The sequence below is a fragment of the Micrasema longulum genome, unplaced genomic scaffold (genome assembly GCF_059751315.1).
Source record: "Micrasema longulum isolate JH-2025_06_02 unplaced genomic scaffold, ASM5975131v1 h1tg000040l, whole genome shotgun sequence".
NCBI lineage: Eukaryota > Metazoa > Arthropoda > Insecta > Trichoptera > Brachycentridae > Micrasema > Micrasema longulum.
The window spans coordinates 1,004,520-1,026,710 of NW_028277247.1; the positions used below are offsets into that span (position 1 = coordinate 1,004,520).

The following is a 22,191-nucleotide window of genomic DNA, read 5'->3' on the forward strand; positions in this document are numbered from 1 at the left end:
ACAAATTTTGTTTTACATAAAACGGATATTTTTATATTATGTTAATGATATAAGATGATTTAAAGATAATGTCGGTCAAATGTCCACCACAGAGTTATTTAATCTGAGGTCCAATTTTCATTAGTTCTCTCATTAGATGAAAAAGGTAGGGTAAAAAAAATTACTACCCTGGCAACAGTAACGAAATGTTCATTTTGTTTTCTTCGACAATCTGACAGATGGAAAAATAATTCAATTTTTAAGTAATGTATTTGCTACTTACACATTCATTTGTTTATTACACATGAAATGTGATCTCATCCTTTTCTTTAATATCCTAGCAGTATTTCTACACTTTAAAAGGACACAACACGGCATAGTTAAATTCAAATCAGGAGTTGCGTACTAAGCGACGTCTACAAAGAAACTAATGTGTCAAAAACGTAAAACTACTCATTTATGAGTAGTTTAGTCACCTTCTGTTTGATGCTCGTATGCGGTTTCTAAATTATATACCTACTTGAAAATAATCGGAAATCACCATTCGCCAATACTGTACGATAGATAAGCAGTTTATCAAATAATCAACAGATGGCAACCTAAGTGAGCAAACGAACAATAAATCATTGTATTCGTTTTATTTGTATTGAAATTTTGGCCTTCGAAAAAAAAACAAGAAAATGTAAGAAAATCGGTAGAATTTCAATAGATTTCGGTAGATCGGTAGATTTCTCCCAAAATCGGTAGTATCGGCATTATCGGCAACGCAGTTTGACAGTTGTTGACAGTGTCCTCTGTGGATTTCTTTTGAAACTACATGAATAACCTCATTGAAAAGAAGAAAGGTTATGCTACAAAAATACAGTGCAAGTAGGCATCTACTTTAGCTTCGTACAATCGTAGCCGACCAGTATGTTTATCCTGCGGCCCACAGTAATTTGTGACAGGTATTATCGATATTAACTTTGTATTTTTTTCATAAATATATTCATTTTGCTGCCATTAAAATAAAACTAAAAAAAAATTGTTTCTCTAAGATTATATAAAACAATTTTCTTACAGAGACATCTTTGGACATACGCCCTTTACTGTAGTGTCCATGTTTGTGTGTACAGAAATTCTTTTAAAAAAATTAAGTAACTAAAAATTACGACCTACATACCATTCAGCGTTTTTTTTAATCTTGTTAAAATGAAAAATACATATTATTCTATTTTCATATTATTATTCAAACAACAATCTCTATCACTTGCATGTAATATTAAGAAATCTGTTATTATGTATAAGTATTAAATTACATTATAAATGTGATTTAATATTTATTACAACATGTATTTATATTGCAATAAAAATAATGTATTAGGTACCTTTTTAAAACATTTTTCTTGTTCAGCATTCAATTCAGCGCTTCGCAAACTTTTCATCCACTGTCGCCATGTTCGCTCGTTCGCTGCCACTATAATTTGGACGCATTGCATTATAAAATTAAAACACAATGTCGTAATGTTTGACGTTTATTTAGTTTTTAAATTTGGCCATAGAACACGTAGCAAATGTTTAAAGATTTTAGTGATTATTATGAAGATGAAAAAGTTTTGGGGACCTATATAGGTAGATACGTAAAAAATATAACAGCTACATTTTTAGGATTTATTTTCGAGCCTGCAAAGAAATCACAAACGCTTTACAGGTACTTATTCATTTTATTTTTGGTTTTCAAAAGCAATTAACTTTTCCAATAAATATTATGTTCTGTATTAGAATTGATAGGTATCTACGTATCTAGGTATTTTAATAGTTCTATATAACTACCTACTCTATTTTTTTGTGAAGTTATAAAAAAATCAACAGTTCGCAGAATTAAATAAATATCGATAACCAAGCATAGGCAGAATGGTGAATGTCATACAGTATGTAAAGTGTCTACTTCAGCCAATGATAGGTAATTGGCCCTGTAAATGTCTAGACTTCCATATTCCCTTCTGCAAAATGTTTTCCATCTCTGTTGTAATATGTTGATATTAATTAAAGCTAGTCCTTGTCGAAAAATATTTGAACAAACTCAAAATTTTGTTAACATTCATTTGAAAGTTTTTTTTAATGGTGCTATGGAAGTTATCTATTGAAATAATAATATATTGTATACACCATAATATTTATAGAACGTTGCTAACTATAACGGATCAACTGTTTACAAAAATACATATATATTTAAAGATTACTTCAATGTTTCTCTCTCTTTTTCCATTGTTTTATGGACAGTGATTGGGTATTTGAAAACTAAGCCGCAAGTCAATGTTCATTGCAAACACCTTGCGAGATCACAAAGTTTAAATCTAAATAGTCAAAGTTTTAGAATCTCCGTCATCAAATAGAATAGCACATATCAGGCATTGTAGAACATCAAAATACGGTCTTAATTTACAATTAAAATTTCTAATAAAATCTGTCAATAAATGTATTTATCTGCTGTGTGAAACAACTGACAGCGGTGAGGAATGATTTTTGAACATTGAACTATGTACATCCTAACCTCAAAAGAAAGGTATTGGTGTTTATATTATTGCGATATTACTAAAATGCCATAATATTCAATAGTACGTAATATTTAGCTTGACTGTATACTTACATATAACATTCTACTGAAAATATAAAAATTAGAATTAGGAAGTAGAAATATAATGAAAGAATTATATCAGCCAATCAACGCGCCTCAAGCGTGCGCTTGCCCGTGTCACGTGTCATATTTTTATTCTCGTTCTGGTAGATACGCGGTCTGCAGCTGCGATAAACAGGGTAAGAAATTGTTTTGTTTACTTATATTTTACACCACAATGTCATTTAAAACTTCTTATAACAATTGGAAGCTCAAAATTGAAACTAAAAACGTCATGTTGAATAGGGTGATTTAAATTTATTGGCTTCTAATCAAGAAACAAAATACTGACACAAACATTGAGAGTTGTTGTCATTTGTAATGGCGGATATGATAATCATCTGTTTTTCACGATGTAGGTACGGATATTTTTCGAGGGGGATATTATTTATTCTGCTTTTGTTTGGACTTTTATTGTTGTTTTTAATAAAATAGTTACTACAAATGCATTTGTATTTTGCTATCATATCTAATCCCGCCAGCGTTTTTTTTAATTTGCACACTTTTTGTAAATACGACTATCACATACAAAATATACCCCAATATGTACTTGTACCTTTAATTCTCGTATTTTTTTGTTATGAGTAATTGATTTTTTAGGTAAATTGAAATCTATTTTTCTAAAACCATGTTGCTATTTTTTTATTATTATTATTTATTAATGGCAACATTAAAACCGTATCTATCCAATTTATCATGTCACACTCTGAGGATACGATTTCAACCAATAAATTAGGCTCAGTATCTCGGTAGGTAGGAAACATAGATTCTCGTAAGTACTATAAACCGAACAGCGCCCTTGTGAAGATTTTTAAAAATGGCTCTGTATAAATTATCAGTGGGTATAATAATACAATTTTTACCTACATATAACAAAAAAAAAAATCTTCGGATGTATGGTGACGACCCGCAGTTGGCAGCGTATTTCCGTCTTCTAAATAATTTCCTACGACAAGGCCACGCGTCCGCGCTACCATTTTGTTACCAACATGAGCTGTCTTTGTCTTGTAGTGTTTTTGAATCGTCTTTATGTGATTTCATAGACTAGCATTAATACTGCGATACATTATTTTTTGTTTTGTTTTTACCCGATTCGTACATAATAATAATAGTTTACTGTCATAATCTTCTCTATACTAGTCATTATTATTAGGTAACCATGAACATGTATTAACCGCTCGAATGCCAGAGCGTAGATCCAAGCTCTCGATTTTTGTACCCGTTGGTCCCGGAGCTGAGATCTGCGCTTCAAAATATTTAAGCGGATTTCGCTTTATTTTCCTTGTTATTGTGGATTTTAGGGCCTAAAATGGAGTTTTCATACTACTTTTTGAATAAACGAATTAATATTTGTCATCAAACAACGTTTTTGGCATCATAGCAGTGCCGAAAACCGCATTCAATGGATCGTGATTTTACGGTTTAGTGTTTTTCTATTCTGAGAAATAAAAGTGATAAAATCGCCACCATTGTCGATGTTTCTGTAGTTTTATTCCAATAAAGTGACAGTTCGCGGAATAAATTCAACATGGGCTTTTTTGTAAAAAGTATTCAACAGTAAGTACATTGTTTATGTCAGTTTATAGCAAATGTTATAAAATTTTTAGAAATATATAATACTCGAAAATATGATAGAATAAAATTATGATTTTTACAAACAAATTAGCACGGCCGGCGAGCGGGTAGATTGGTTTTAAAAATGAACCCCATAGACTTAAGAAGGTGTCCATTCTATCCAGTATTTTTAAAAATACCGTACTGTTTTAATACTTTTTGATAGTCTGTATATCCTACATTGGTTTTTTATTGAAAAAATGCATAGCTTTGTGATGCAGTCTTTGTTTTATTCGTTTTTTCTAAGGCAAAGTACAAAATTGTACTTATCACTCTAAGAATGTCGTGTTATAATCTTACATAGATGTTATTGCAGAACTAAAAGTATGTATATATACAGATTAAATAGAGGCCAACCAAGAATTACAATACATCAGCGATAATGTTCCATTTTCACGTAAAAATTACGGTCGCAATAAAAAGCTTAAAAATCGGTGCGCGTAGGCAAAATGCTCTGCAGGTGGGGTACATTTTGCGTCCCGCTAGTTTGGCATTCGAGAGGTTAATATTGTGCGTGCACGAGAAGATTTATTTATATTTATATTTATTGTGGATAACTTATATAGCGCCATTTTCGTAATAAAATACCTCAAGGGCGCTTTACATGGTGATTCTACTGTTAAGTTAATTTAATTGAAGCTTTAAATTTGTAATTTGATTAAAATAATTTATTTTGTTGTCACGTGCTACGGATTTATTCAAATGATTTAGAGAACAAGTGGGTTTTAAGTTTTTTCCGAAACATCACTTCACTTTCACAGCCTCGCACCTCTGCTGGGAGAGCATTCCATGCCATAGGGCCTGCGACCGCAAATGCGCGCTCACCAAATTTAGTGCGCTGTTTGCGTAGAGGTATAATAACTTTTCCTCTCGCCGTAGACGTAGCTGATCTAAGCGTGAGACGCCTGTCAGCTAGTTCATCTGGAATGCATAGTTCCCTTAGATATTCCGGAGCCGAGTTGTGCAGTGACTTATACATAAGCCAACAAAGTTTGTATTCGACCCTCTGTGGAAAACGTAGCCAGTGTAGTTCCCGAAGTAGTGGAGTGATATGACTGAACTGACTGAAGATGTATGGAATGTAGAGGAAACGAGGTTTGTGTGCAAAGAGAGGGTAATATGGCATTCTATCCTCTCTGTCCATCTTTACAGGGAGACGGTGCGATGGTTTGTGAAAATGTATTTTACCTAGTAATTAAATTAAAACATATCGAACGTGGATATAATAATGACTGAAATACCACAAATCAAATGCAGTAGAACCCCGTTTATCTGAACTCCAGTCATCCGGATTGCCAAATATCCGGATCGTTACTAGGAAAAAAATAAAGATGTTTATAATAACAAATAATAAAAGGGTAAATGAGTTTCTTCGTCAAAGCAGTTAACTTTGCTGGAGATGATAAAGTAAGTTTTAAATGTGATTCCAATTCGCTGTATTATTTCAAAAGCAATAAAAAAGTGATACAGTACATTTTGCGTTTTCTTTCAAAACATTGCCGTAATTTAATGGTTAATCCTACTATTCGGATTTCTGCATATCTGGATAACGTCTGGCACTCATTAATCTGGATTATTGAAGTTACTGTAATGTTATGAAGACCGGCAATTTGGGGAAATGTCAAGGACTCTAACTTCATATTAGATTTGAGGGACGCTGTTTTATCTTATTGGGGGAGAGTTGTGCTGTAATATCATTAAAACGTGCGATTGTTCATTACCATTGATTGTAAACAAATGTTCACCTTGTGCGATTTATCACTAAGGGTCAGTGCACCAAAAATGTCACTTTAAAAATGTTTAAAGTTAATGAATTTTTCGTGTTCGTTAAAATGGGCAAAACGGATTGGTTTATCGAACTTTTTTCTGCTTCTTTAATATGAATAAACATTAATTTAGTAAAATAAAAGATCTAAAACCTTTATTGATGTGGGTGAGATTCATCTGGCTGAATTGTTTTTTGAAATACTAGGCAACGCCGGAAAAAACATTTTAATTTCTGTACTTCTTATACCAGTTGAGCAGTTGAATCAACAGTATTTTGAATATGTCTAAATGTTTGTAGACAAGGCTGAATACACCCCGAGGAGTTATTAGGGTAACCCTGGGGCATACCGACCCCATAAGGCCGTTTTTGCACCAAACCAAAAATCCACCCGGCCTGACAAAAAAACGTAGGGTGGGCTGACTTTTATCGCAAAATAATTGATTATTGTGTTTATGTATATAATGGCAGGTAAACGCGCGAACCCGTACATCACGTGGCCGACTAATCTTCACTCAATTTCCTCTAGCAAAATTTTCACCCACGAGTAGAAACATAAGAAATAAAAACGAATAAAATATATATATATATAAATAAGTAACCACCTGCCCTAATTTTACCGGGCCAGTGGGTTGGCATGGTACGCGTAAAAAACGCCTAAGACGATTTTGTGGATTTTTAAATAAAATTCAGGTTATTATAACAGATTTTGAAGGTTAAAACGATGAAAAAATTACAGGTTTAATTTTATTTATTTATTTTATCAAAACAACTTTAAAAATATTTATTATAAAATAACTTAGAATACTGTCGGTTTGCATCGTTGGATGGGGTAAGCCGATATCCTAAACATTATTTCCACACCGATTGAACCTGAACTGTAGATCCTCCCAATCGGAATTACACTCCTCATGGTGCAACTTTGAGCATTCATTGCACTAGACCCACTCTTACCCAAAATTGACCTACTCTTCACCTCTGATTGCAGGGTCCATAAATTTTGGATTAAAATAATTTTCTGGGCATTTTTTTGGTAAATTGAAGGTAGCGCAGTAGAGGCATTTAGAGTCATATTTTCTTCACCCCAATACCATCGTTGAGAAATCGTCGAGCGATTACATACCGTGGCTCTCAAAAAAATAACTTGGTTTAGATTGTATTACACCAGTGAAAATAGTGTCCGTATGCCCCCTTTTGTTGCTGTCCGTTTGCCCCAAAAGGTAATATATTTTTGTTAGTGGTGTAAAACAAAGATGTAACTAGTAATATTACGTTATTCTCCTTACTAAGTCACACAGACATGCCATCGATCCGACTGTAATATAGCCTCACCAAATCACTCACTTTAACAGGCGCCATGGCGCAGTTGGTCAGACGGCCAACTGTGCTGGCGTCGCGGGTTCGATTCCCGCCAGTTGCTAGAAAAAATCCAAGAAATATTTTTTTCTCAATTAGTCTGGGTGTTGTGGTGTATTTTTCATTACCTCCTTCCATATCTCGGTTGTCTTGAATAATACCCAAAAAAATTACATTAAAACACCTGATGTCTGCCGATTAAAGTTTTTTATTGTGCCAGCAAGTATATTTTGTTTGATTTGACATGGACACAGAAGGTCCAAAACCTTATCTATGTGTCGGTATGCCCCCCTGTCGGTATGCCCTCCCCCCCCTGTCGGTATGCCACCCCTGTCGGTTTGCCCCAGGTTTACCCTAAGATTTTATTTATTCATATTTTTTGCTTACAAACTATAATTAATAATAAAAATAATGTGACCTCACTGGGGTTTCCCGTGCCGAGGACACTTAACAATTATTTTTTTTTAAATTACATTTGAGAATAAACAAAGAAGACTTACTTAAAAAAACATTGAAAGTGAATGTTACACAGTGTGTAAAGTGGTCACTTAAACCGGCCAAAAACCTCAATTTTGTAAATGGGGTCTAGAATCCCAACGGTTCATGCGCTCAGAGGCTGCAAGACTTTTGCATTGTAATCTAACTGCTATTTAAAATATATATTTTTTTTAAATATTAAAACTCTAAGCTCATTGTCAAATAAAAAAGAAGTAATTTGGGGCTAGATTTCTTACTGTCCATGCGCTCTGTAACTGCAAGGCGTGCTGTAATCTATTGGAAACGAGGAACTAGAATCCCAACCGTCCATGTGCTTTGTAGCTGCAAGACGTGCTGGGATATTTATTTACTGTACAGTGCCCTTGGGGTGATTTTCACAAAAATGGCGCTGCATACATTATCCAAATACAGTAATAATAATAATACTAATGACGGGTCATAGGCCTTGTAAATTCCTGGACTTTCATATTCCCTTCTCAAAAATGTTTTCCTTCTCTGTGGCAACAATTGGTAATCTTAATAACTCCCCGGGAGTGAAATCCAGCCTTGTCTACAGACATTTGGTCATACTAAAAAATAGCTAGCTTACCCACCCCTAAACCTCACAAATATAAGAATGATATTGTATTTTTTACTTCTTGTCTAAACATTTAAAGAATGCGTCATTGTTTTTGAAGCGCGTAGTAGCAACGGTTAGCAGCCATTATTCTCCTCCTGATTTCTTCCCGTGTACTGTTTTTACTGGTGACTGTGGAACCTAGTAAAATAATTGATCACCTGAAATTCGTAGTTTCCCCCTGTGAAGGTGTGGGGGATTATGCCGAGGTTTTGGGAGGCAATCCTCAGTTTTGTTTTGTCCTCATTAATGATGATGAGAACATATACAGAGTGTCCCAGAAGTCGACGTCAAGCCGGCCATTTGTAAAATTGGCGTCACTATCTGTCTCGCTCACACTTCATAAAATGACTCTTAGTCTCTCAGAAACAAATGCTCAAAACTGGGTTTCATTATAAAAAAAATGTCCACACCTAATTTAAGAAATAATCAAGCTAGTGTTGTATCATTTTGGAATCCTTATTAAATGCGCCAACTTTCAAAGTTACTTGCCAAATTATCGTAGTACATTTTTTTTCAGTTCAGTCAGTTAAAATTGGGAGTAGTGTTGATTTTAAATACTTGGTTGGGCAAAAAGTAACATTTTCTTTCAAGCTGGAGCAGTTAGCTTTAAACGTTGGACCACAATTTAAAGAAACGTTATTCAGAATTCCATAATAAATTATTATTTTTAATAAAATAAAGATTTGTAGTAACGGGAGTTAAAAGACCATCACAGGGTGTCGATTTTTTTTCATATGCCTATAATTAAAAAAATACAAGACTTTTTTATTGTATTTTTTTTACATTTTTCTCACAACTAGCGTGACTTGTTCTATCATCCATTACCGGCTTGACGTCGACTTCTGGGGCAACCTGTATATAGATTCCCTGAAATGTAACTATTACATTTCGAAAATAATTCATTTGTATTCTGATATCGTTTATAATATTATTACGGATAACTTATATAGCGCCAATATTCATGAATATTGTTTTTTTTTTGTATTATGAATGACTAATATAGTGCATCCGACATCCTAATTAACCTGTCCGAACGAAGTGGTACATAAATATACCAACAGAATTGAGGTAAGTATTTGTTTTTAAATATTTCGTATTATTTCACAAATGTACCAAGTAGACCAGTCTTCCATTCAGGAAAAATGCAATAGATTTATTATCTTAAAAAATAACATGTTTTATTTGGTTTGCAAGTCGTAAATCAACCAAAATAAGTGTTCTTTAAATGGTTAACCAAGGCCCTAAGAGCCGATCAACGATTTAATAAGGCCAATAGAACATATTTATTCAGGCCCGTAGGGCCGATTAAATACGTCCTGAAAAGCCGAATTTAATAGCATGTAACAGTTTGCGACAGCTCTTATTTTAAATTAAAGATTCTTCGCTATTAAATTTTAATTGCTAATTTATCGATCTCTTTTGTAGGTATTTAATATATATTAGACCAAGAGGACAGCTTAATTAAGGCCGACTAAATGAGGTCCGAAGAGCCGAATGTACCAGCATGTAACAGTCGGCCACAGCTGACTGTTATATTTTTAAACAACTTATTATTTTCTTTTTTATTTTAATCGCTTACTAACCAATATTTCATATTTACGTAAATTTTGTGTGGTTTTTGTAGCATTATTTTGAGTGAGAGATTATTTTTTATTACATTATGATAATTCCGAATAACAAAAAAGCGAGGCCCAAAGGGACGATACTTTTAGGTGACCGAGATCCTAATCAACCGAGCTGCGAGGAGCCGAAAACTAAAGCCAGTAGGGCCGATAAAAGAGGCCTTTACGGCCGATTACATAAGACTCAAAGGGTCGAATCCTCTAGCATGTAACAGTAGGCGATAGCCGATTGTTGCCTGCTAGTGACTATTATTTACAAAAGGTACGTTTAAATGTTCTCTCAGCTACGCCACTGTTGTAGTACAATATTAAATTAGTCTTATTATTTTAACAGATTAAAATAAAAAAGCAACTAGTTTCGGCAACACATTGCCTTCTTCGGGGTTAATTACAAACCGAAAGAGAGGATGGGATAGATATTTTTTCTTTTCTTTTATCTATTTTCTTTTTTCTCCTCTTCTCCCATCTTCCTCCTCCGTCCTTTCCTCTCATCGTTTGAAACCCTGGAGAAAGCAATGTGTTGCCGAAACTAGTCAGTTATAAATTAAAAAATAAAGTTGTGTGTAAAAAACAAACTTTTTCCACAAAGTTAATGCTTCAAACATTAAAAAAAAGATACTCAAAATATACCCAAAAAAAACATTTTTTCAACGCAAGTTACGAAATATGTACCATGTGGGTACTATCCTTTAACATCGATTTAAAGTCCTTTCGGTCCCCTATTATAGATAATGACGCGTGTGTTTCATTGTGTTGGATGGGTAACACTAAAAAAACTTTTACCGCTTACTAAATTTCGATATGATTAGAACCAAAAGGCAGCTTTGTACAACGCGTAAATTGCGTTGTTATAATTTTTAATAGTACTTTCAAAAACCCCTAAGTTGTCAGCTTATCAGAGCAGCATTTGATCTGGGAGAGCGTCGAGCAGCGTTCTCCGCACAGCACACACCAGTCGTCAGTAGCACCATGAATTCCCCGGCCTTTGTAAGGCCCGTTTCGTCTCTCTCGCACTTGCCCGTTGCGACTGCGATGGGTGTATTTTTACGACGTTGTCAGATTTCCGCACGGTCGATAAACCGACCGATTTGGTTTCTTTTGGGTGTAACCTGTTACCGAGTCTGTCGTTTCCAACTCAGATCTTCGAGACCGAAACGGTTATTTCCGCAGTCCGGCTTCTTAGATATTCGAGTAAGACCTCTTACCTTTTTTTATATTTATTCCATATCAAATGTACGTGTATTTTTGATACACTGCGCTGCTCTGAGAGCGTTGCTCTTAAAATATTTATTTTACCTACACTCAATTTGTCACCTCCTAAATACTTAATTACGACTATACCGGTACCACGCCCCGTCTATTTACTATTGAAATCGATGTGGAACGGCTTTTGGTTCCGAAACCGGTTGGTAATGAATTATAAAGAAATGCACCTGTAAAAAATAAGTCAATCGGACGCTCATTAAAGAGCTTTTATTTGATAAAATATTTATCTTATTCGTGATCGCACAACTTTTATAATAAAAAAAGCTCAAGTTGCCTTATTCATATCGAGCGAGCCGTGTCAAAAAAATAAAATTTTATGACGACTAACCAAACTGACATAAATTCATACTTTCTGTACGACGAACCGACAAACGGACGCTACGTAGGCAATATGGAATTATTAGAATGCTACTTTAGATAGTGGCACTGCTGTGAAATAATGTTGTGAATTGAGTTTAATGACATTATAATAATGTTATTGAGTAGATAGACTGGTGAAGTTCAGCTCAAAATATTATTTATATTTTTTAGGTTAACTACCGCTACACTGCTGATCAAATACATTACCTACCCAGTTTTACAATCACTTATTTGACTAACTTATTAGACAACTAAATGATATGTATCTATTTTTTATGTTTTGGGTAAACAGTTATTAATAAAGATAAGCATCATTTTCGCACCATTAGATATATTAGGATTTTTATTCGACTTTAGAATTATCAATTGTTAAAGGTCAATTGAAATGAATTCGTCATTTAGCATTATTCAGTTTGAATAAATATAATATACCTACATATGCAGAAATAATGTATGTATCATAAACAACTACCTACATTTCGTTGTAATGTTACTCACCCCTGACTTTGAGCAGCAGAAGTAGTATTGAAATTGTATAGAAGTTAGTAGTCTGGAAGGTAGAATTGGTCACATTATCTGCTGACGGCGGCTGACGTATCATCTGGCAACATCGTATTCACATAACACAGTGCTGCACACCCAAAATTATTCTGGATCGATATTTTTTTACAAAAGGGTATTATTCCAGTCCCCCTATCTCGGCACTGAGTAGTATGCGCTGTGTGGTTCTTTTCACACAGTGGTTTGCTTACTGTAATAATAATTTTGCTCGAACCCGAACGGACTAAGCGTAGTGTGTAAGTGCAAGAAAGAGATAACAAACAAGAGTTCGTTTACGTAGTGCCGTTGACATAAAAGAGATAGCGTACTTTTATCGTTGACTCGCTTTCGTGTGAGTTGTTGCAAAAGATCGCGTGAAGGTCATTCTACTAAATTCTACTGGATATTATTTGTTTATATTCCAAAGATCATTAGGGCAATATTAATGTACTATTATTGTATTTTCTAAATAATCTTTGTCGTTGTCAGATCATTTTAAAAATGATTTATATATTTAAAAAATAATAATTGTGAGTGCACGCGTTTTAATGTAATTTTTTTAAATTAATCTGTCAACCGAGAGTAACAGTAACCCGTCAAAATACTTGTAAAAAAAATAACAACCATACACTCGTTACTTGAAGTATTGTTTTTAATCTATTCCGTCAGTATAACAAAATAATGAAACTGTATTATTTAACTAAAGTTCTACTGATAGTACAGTAATTCTACTGGTTCTACAACAAAACCAAACGTCAATGCGCATGCGCGAGCGTCCTCTAGTCTAGTATCGGCATCGCCGGTATTTGTGACAGGAGGTCGCAAACGGGCGGTCTTGCTTGTCGTGCTCATTATTTTAGTTTCTATTAAAAAATATACGTGTAATCAAAGGAAGGAAAAAGAAAAGCAGCTGTTTAGAGTAAGTTGCACTTTTTAATCCATAACAAATTCTGTTTTCTTGATCTACCACTACTATTTTGACTTTGACAACTAAAATAATATTATTTACCGAGATCAAGCAATGCGGTGTTGCCAAATTATTTCATAATATAATCCAAACGTCACCGCTAGGAATAACAAGGCAACATTGCTATTTGATCAAGTATTGATTAAACGCGATTTATCTTTTCGATTTAGATTTTTTATATGCATATTTTTTTTCAACAATTGAACTATTTACCTAGATTACCCAGGTACATGATATTATATGTATATTTTGCTTACCTTTTAACGTAAAGGCGTTATTTACAATATTATGTAAAAAAAAAGTTTCATACATTCTGTGTTTTTTTAGGACTTTTCGGGGGACTTATATTTTATAACGTGGGGTTTAGTTATAGTGAGTTCCTTTTTATAATAAAAATCACTGAATAAGATTTAGGCGCAGAACATGATATTATATTATAATAAAATAATATTGTGGCCAATAAATCAGCATTATGTGGGTACAGCGAACAGCGCGACACGGCGCGGCGTACCGTAAACCGTGCCGTGCGTCGGACTTCTGACGTTTTGACGCTTCTGACAGAAATCTGTTTTTTTTATTTTATTATTGTTACTGTAAATTTATTAAGATGGTTTCTTTGAATTTTTACCCGCTAAACGATCTACACGCAAGGCACCAATAATGTATGCTATTTATAGAATGCAGTTAGCGTGAAAAATCACTTCAAGGCCTAAGACCAAAGAACATTCGCGACCATTGCTCGTATTCGCAGACAAAACTCAAGATGAGGAAAATTCATTCCACTGTCCTCGCCTTCCAGTTATTATGTGCATGTGAGATTAAAATATATTTTCCTCACCTTGAGTTTAGTCCCTGAATACGGGCATATGAATCGATTATTTAAATTATAACGGCCACTACAACCTAAAAAATATTTTGTTTTAAATTGCTGCAAAATTACGTTTATTTTATTAATCAATAAAAAAAATGTTCTAGATTTTACTAATCGTGCGGCATTCCACGTAGCTACTAGGATTTGTAGATTTGGACACGCGGAATTATTGAATATATTTACGATTGGCCAGTAGGTATTAAAAACATGTAGGTAATGGCATTAGATTTTCAAACTTATGTAAATGAACCTAAGGAATTGGAACCGATCCGATCGAATCTCTGACGCGAGAGGTAAGGTCTGGGTCTAAGTAGTTTTTGTTGATTTTTTTACTCAGTATATTACCAAATGTTGCTTATAAATTATAAATACATTTTTTTTTATTCAACTGAGTGGTTGGTCAAATATTAAAAAAGATTTTTAAATACTTACCGGTGATTCAGATTGATTCAGTCCACAAAGTTCAATATTGTCTTCTGAGTGGAAGAGAGGGTAATTTATTTTCAAGAGGGCCGTAGAAATTATAATTTTACTAAATAAGTTGACGCGTTTTTCGCTGTTTTTTCTAAGCAAGGAGGATTCGAGTTTTTCTTTAGAAGATTTCCAAAAATTGATTTGGGAGAAATTTGATTTTCCCAATCGTAAATCGTAATGGAAAAGACAGTACGCGTCCCTTTAAACAGATTATCAAACGTTCCGCTGGTTCTCAATATTTTCTTTAAAATATAATACTACAGGGGTAGTCAACCATTTTTATTGTATGTTTGGAATGGTGATGCGCATAATCGATTAATTAAAATAATCGAATAATTAATTGCCGGTCAGAAGGATATCCGATTCATCTAGTAATACTTACCTATTAATTATTGTTGGTGAAATGCATTACCGAAATGTTAGTCTTTTTTTACGAAACTTTAAAATATTTTGTATCATGGATCATTTGTTCAAAAGTTTTTCGCGGCGGTTTTTTTTCGATTGTTTCCCCCGTTTCCAGTTACAGTTACGATTTTTACTTTATTGTTACTTTTCGGCTACTACTCCGTCGTTCAATGTGTCTCCACCCTTAACGGCTATGCACCCTCTCCACAGCTCCATGTGGGGTCACCTGTGACATTGTTTTTACATGGTCGATCCATCGAGCTGCAGCTCTACCTCTTAGTCGTGACTCGTGACACACTGTCCGTGATTATTATTTTCTCCTTTCTGGGTTCGACGATCGTTCTTTTGGCTGTCCATGGGATCCTCAACATTCGATGCCAACACCACATCTCGAGGGCATCTATACTCTCCTCTCACGTGCTTTAACTGTCCACATTTCTGCGCCATGTGGGAATATTGGAAACAAGCGTATGCACTATGTATTTTTTTGTTTCCTTTTAGATGCCCCGATCTTGTCATTTTTTTCGGCTAACGATTATCAATTAATTCTAATTCGAATAATCAATATAACAGTTATAAAAATAACCGATTAAAAAATTAACATAAAATTTTGGTGGGTTTGAAAATAAATTATGGTGCCCCAGGGGTGTGATGGGTGATGACATCGTACATGGGGTTCCGGGTTTATTTCATGGTGAGATAACAATAATTTAATGATTTTCTCAATCCTATTCTATATATTTCGCACTTCCAGTGCAATTGAATTCAATCAATCACACTGAACTTTATGACCCCATTGTGTTACAAAAATACATTTTAATTAAATTACGCATCGCAATTTAACTTTTTTAGATTGTTCAATAACCGATTATAATTACGGATTCAAACGAACAATTAAACTATTTTTCATCATCATTATTCCCTTTCCGCACCTAAAAGTGCTTAGGGCACTGCATTGGTACACCAATCGCGGCGTATCTCGATCATTTTTGTTACATGAAAGTAAGATGATTAGTCTTACGCTTCAGGTACCAGTACAGGGACTATGAAATATTCTAGTGTGAAAACACCCTTTTAAATAAATATTTCATATTATCCATGTCGGGAATCGGACCCGAGATCTCTTGCATGGTAGGCAAACGCGCTGACCATAACACCACAATGCAATATATTTTTTCTAATTTATAAATATATATATATTATGATCATTAATGTAATCTAAGTAATAGTTAAATTATGAAAAATTTATATTTATTGTAATACACTTAAAAAGTATGTATACTGAAATATAATTTTATCAACAATATGTATCTCTAATTACGAAAGTTAGCAGTTCAGTTGAATTAAAATATGTGTTAAATAAAAAAATAACGTATTCGATTAATAATAATCGATTGTCAGTAATCTAATTAACTTGTATAATATTTTAATAGGTAATAATAATAATAAATTATTTATTATAATGACAATGGGTAGTTAGATTATCAAAATAATTTAATTTATATTTGCGTTAAGTCCACAATTTTGGAAAAAGCATAATTAGTAATATTAATATATTTTATTTATATTCTGTACTTTTTATTAACCAAACGAAAAATGTAGTTCTTAAAATGCTATTTTAAAAAAATCCGTGTTGAGTTTGGTAGGTGGAATGATGACGCCACACGGTGAGTGACCTCGGTAAAAAATTATGACACTACACTTGTGAGGAATGGTCTGTTTCAATACTGTCATCATTTGAGCCTTTTATTATGAAACTTACTTTTTCAAAACAAAGAGTGAAAAATCTTCTAATGCTGCCAACATCTATGTTTGACTTCCTTTGGCCAATTTTGTATTTATTTTTTAAGTAAAATATACACAATGCAAAACAATAATAAGATTTTACTTTGACTGAAATGTCTCAGTTTAACTATTCCAGAGCTTGACTATTTTTTTCTAAATTCAAAATCTGTATTAACCCTAAATCCTATTGTGACTTCCACTGGCTTTAATTTTCTACTTTGACCTAAGTGTTCTTATTCGACCTGAGTATACTTTGACCTCAATACTCTACTTTGACCCCGGTGTTCAGTATAGATCTTTAGAACTAGTTAATTAATAGTTAATTCTGTATTAAAAACAATTGTGCATACTATAAGTATTTTTGTCATTGTATAATTTTTATGGCCTGCTTTGAACTATACATATTAAGGGCTATAGCTTATGTAAAACATGCGAAATGTGTTTTCTGTCGTGCTCCGTGCGCTTATTACACACATTTTATGAAAAAAATATTTCATAATCCCATATAAAATAAGTTCAATAATAATATAAATGCATTAATTCAATCAAACATTGGGAATATTTCAAAACGCTGGAGTCGCCTATCTCCATAGAAATTAGTATTGACATGGCCGGCGGTAATGCGCTGAAATAATTCTAACAATATATTAATTTATTTGTCAGTTCAGAGAAATACTTCGAGCTGGACGGCACGTCGGTTTAAATTGTACAATTAAAAAAAAAAAGACATGATGTAAGACTGTTTAAGTACATAAATTACCTAGCATCGGCGGCCCGCTAGTTTGTGTCTTGGGCTTTAAACTATTTTATGTATAAATTGAGGGTACGATAAACATGTATCAATACGTACACAATGGAAAATGCGCACTAAATATTTTTTTATGATTGTAACAATTTAAGCAACTTATATTTTCAAGGATGATTTTTCTGCTTTGATTTGATTTAAATTCAACTATAGTCTGTTTGCACCTTTCATAATTAAGTACCCACCTATATGCCTATTAAAATATTGTGTTTTTTTTAGGGAAAATGCCAGATGCTTAATTTATAGTTGTATTGTTTATAAAATGCAACTTATTCCTGATTCTGAAGAATTGTGCGATAAAGTTCCATCTTCTACTCTTAAAAATACTTCAACAAATATGGAAGTCTCTGCCAATCTTACAGCGTGCGCATCAGAGAGTGAAAAACTTTCACAAAAGGATGATATTCTTGCAATAAACGGAATTTGTGAAGATGTTAGTCCAAAGGAAAATGTTTCAATTGAAAACATGGAAATTGATCAATTCGATTTCAAAGAACCAGAAAATAAAACTACGTCTGGAGTGTGTGAAACAGTTTCTCCATCTTCAAACGGTAATACTTAATGATATTAACTACACCAAAGACAGTCCCATGTTATATATCGTGATTACTTTAACATTAGTATATTTTTTTCCAGATATCGTTGCATTAGAAGATGGCTGTAAAGATGTGTTTACTGATGAATGTGCAAAACCAAAAGATAAAGAAAATGAAACCCTTTTTAATAGTACTTCAAACGAAAACATGGACATTTCTACTACAGATGAATTAAATGTTGGAAATAATTTGTCTACTGCAAGTGATGTGATGGAATCTGCATGTGAAATTACACCGATACTTGAAGACCCCTCTGTGGAAAATGTTTGCATCAACAATACTTCGACTGAAGTTAATATCACAGATACATCGATTTTAGAAAAAAAATGTCTTGCCATTAAAAATGCAGTTGTAGAAGAAGGTTCAACTAAACCATCAATTGAAGTAGAAATGACTGAATTAAATGCTGAAAAATCTTCAACTGAAATAGTAGATGTATCACCTGAAATTGAAAAACATGAACCTGATGATCCTAGTAAATCTATAACCAGTTTCAATGAAGCAAAAATAAATGATGATAAATGTGTAACTATCTTAAGTAAATCTTTATCAGCTATCAATAATCTACCAGAAAATGGAAAAACTTCTGATAGCAGCAATTATGATGTTCCAGTTGCTAACAAAACTCCAACTGCTGATGTAGATACAACTTTTGCTGCCGGTGTAGATAAAATATCAACTGACGATGTAGATACAACTTTTACTGCCGGTGTAGATAAAATATCAACTGACGATGTAGCTACAACTTTTACTGCCCGTGTAGATAAAATATCAACTGACAATGTAGATAAAATATCAACTGACAGTGTAGATAAAATGTCAATTGATGATAGCGATAAAAATTCTCTTACCAATCAACCTTTACCTGATAATGTAAATTCCTCCGATACTGTCAGTCATCAAAAACCAGAATCTGTTGATTCATCCTCCAATGTATCTGCAACTAAAAGTGTCACAAATGATATCACTAACTTACAAAAAACAATCACGAGTGAAACTTTACAAGCAGATAATGCAGAAATAATACCGAATGCGGATGAATCCATTGTTGAAAAATCTAATGCTAAACTCACAACTAATGGTTTAAATAATGAAACGACAAAATCAAGTGCAACTGATATGTTTGATGTTTTAATATCTGATGAGGAAAATGATGGTTCCAAGAAAAGTAAAAACAGTATTGTGCAAGATCAGATTGTTGCTATTGATGATGATGATGATATTGTTCTCATAAATGACTCTGTTAAAGATGTTCAAAAGGGAAATCTTCATAATGTTTCAACGCCTCTTTCTAAGTTTAATGAATTACCTTCCCCTGGAGTGAGTACAAAAGGTAATTTCACAATGTTATCAATAAACTTCTTATCACCAGTTACTTATTTTGAAATACGTGATCAAACTATATAATGGTTTTTTTATTTATTCAAAGGTTACCCCGAAAAATAAAAAGTTTTTTATATAAAGTACTTTGTAGTTGATTGGTTTTAACAATTTTACTTATATTTTCTAGCTGCCAGTGTAGAAGAATCCACAAAATGTGCTAAAACTAACGAAGTTGGAAAATCAGTCAATGAAACTGATGAGATAATATCTCCACTAAATTTTATGAAAAGTATTACACCTTCTTTAGGAGAAATGTCGAGAGCAGATTTAGAAGAATTTTGTGTTGTAAAAATAGTTGAAGGAATTGCTGGTAGAAGTGCATTAAGTGACATACGGTTGAAATTAAAAGCTTATGAAAAAAGTATGGAAGAATGGCGTAAAAAAGTTATCAGTTTGAACAAACAGAATAAAGATTTACAGATAGTGTTAAAAACAGTCAGCGAAGAACAACAAAAACGTGAAATTGAAAAACCAACTCCTATCAAAATTACCCGGTCAGTTGGTTTGCAGGTTGGATTTCCAACAGTAAAACCTGCCAGTCGACAACAAGAGTTAAATACCTCTCCCGAAAAAACTAATTTTAACTCTACGGATACAAACACACCAAGTCTAAAAAGAGGCAGGCCCTCGAAAAATGGACAAAATAATCCTACAACATCTCCTGTATCTAATGCTGCTAATGTTGGTATTAAGATTGCTCCCAAAAAAACCAATACAGTTCCAATACCCCGTTTGGTTCCAACAAATTCACCCTCACCCAAATCTCCAAAATTTACCCCTAAGATATTATCTAATTCCACTCCAAATAATTCCAATAACTCGAGTTTACTTAAAACTGTACTATCCCAAACACATTCTGATCAGAAACAAAGTGCTGAAAAGCGACCTGCTATACAATCAATAGACTTAACTGATGATGAACCTCCAGCAAAACAATCTGCTCTCAAAGTAGCAAGGGCCATTCAGTCGACAATAAGACCTGTAAATTCTCAACAGCTAACTAATCCAAACAGGATCACTACAACCTATGTTATGAACAATCCAGCTCCCGGCCCACGCCCTGTTTATATTCCCATATCTGCCCAAGGGCAAAGCGGAGTCAATTCTGTTGGACCACGTAAAATATTGGGAAATAAAACTAATTCACCAATAAGGAATTTCTCACCACAAGGGAATCAAGTAATGCGGTTTGGTCAAGCTATCCCGATAAGACCCAATAGTGTATATTATCAACATCCCGCCCCGTTGCCTAATTCTGTCAATCCCAAAATTCTCATGTCTCCCGGATTAAAATGGATCCCTCCGAGACCTTCCCTCAAAATAGCGAGAGTAGACAATGGTATTGTAATATCTTGGGAAATGGAAGACTTTTCTGAAGCTCAGCATGAATCTATTGCTAGTTATCAAATATATGCCTACCAAGAAGCTGCCACACAACCAAGTACAGATTTATGGAAGAAGATTGGGGATGTCAAAGCTCTTCCGCTTCCAATGGCATGTACCCTCACTCATTTTATGGCTGGATTCAAGTATTATTTTGCAGTACGCGCTATTGATGTACATCGGAGGATAGGGCCATTCAGTGCACCGGGAAATATAATGCTTATAAATAATAAATCCGCAAAATGAGTTTTTTATGGATTTTGATGTATAAAACTTCTTCCAGAAGTGAGAATGATCCTTTAGTGTAGAATCCTGTTTGTATATAAATTTCTGTGCTGCGGATAGGTTTTAAGAATAGAAAATTTTTGATACTATTTATTTGTGAGTTTTAGTACCTAATAATTATAATAATTTTAGTAGAAGTATTTTCTTGTAGTAAAATTTGACTGAAATGTTATGGTTTTAGGATAGTTTTTCGAGCAAAATATGACTTACTCTTATGCTTCTTTATAGTAAAGTATTGTCCTAAAATAATATACTCATTACAAACTATCTGAAAAACTCAATTATTGTAATATGTACAAGTACTATAAATAATAATTTAACTACCCCCATCTACTTCTAACAACTATTAAGTTTAAAAAATTTCATCTTAAATTAATAAAATTCAAATATTATGTTTGATTCATTACTTCCCAAATGAGTCCCTATTTTTTAAATGCCAGAAATCTTTTAATGCAGTTTGAACCACTAACAATAAAGCAATTTTTCAAAAGGGTCGGTAAACAATTTGCCATTTCAAAGTCTGCTGATAGATTTAACCAATAGGAATTAAGAATCCTGATCACATCCTGGACAAATTTTGCAACTGTTTTGTTTTGATGTTGAAAAATAATAGCAGTATGAGTTAGTCGACAAAAAAAAAGGAAGAAAATAAATAAACACGAATGCTGGGAAGCCAATATGTTCTGCCAAGAGTCTTTAGAAGATTGTTCAAAAGAAATACCAAATAAAGTATAAATATTTTTTTAAACATTCTCTACAAATTAATATAGTATATAAAACTTTTGCAAATCAGAACAGTCTGTTGTGTAAGTAAGCACCCATCCATTCATCATAAAGTGTATCTTACAATTTACAATGGTTGGTCCCATTGCCATTGTAAAATATTTTTGCTCAAAGTAACTTGTATTTAAATAATGTACTTATCATCATAGGCAAAGGATATAATGTCTATCCTATCATAA

General features: G+C 33.4%; 1 protein-coding gene across 5 annotated transcripts; it reads left to right on the plus strand.

Annotated features, from left to right (window-relative positions):
* Positions 1-2,680: 2,680 nt before the first annotated feature.
* On the plus strand, positions 2,681-21,505 carry LOC148285356 (uncharacterized). 5 transcript variants are annotated; one of them, XM_088226744.1, is made up of 4 exons: positions 2,681-2,775; positions 17,802-18,133; positions 18,219-19,511; positions 19,689-21,505. In XM_088226744.1, exons 2-4 carry the CDS (start codon positions 17,845-17,847, stop codon positions 21,188-21,190), a joined length of 3,084 nt encoding a protein of 1,027 aa, XP_088082870.1. In that variant the 5' UTR covers positions 2,681-2,775; positions 17,802-17,844; the 3' UTR covers positions 21,191-21,505. The 5 variants fall into 5 exon arrangements, with proteins under 5 accessions (XP_088082870.1, XP_088082846.1, XP_088082864.1 ...); XM_088226720.1 differs by lacking the exon at positions 2,681-2,775 and adding an exon at positions 3,594-5,656; XM_088226738.1 differs by lacking the exon at positions 2,681-2,775 and adding an exon at positions 9,504-10,371.
* The last annotated feature ends 686 nt before the right edge of the window (positions 21,506-22,191 follow it).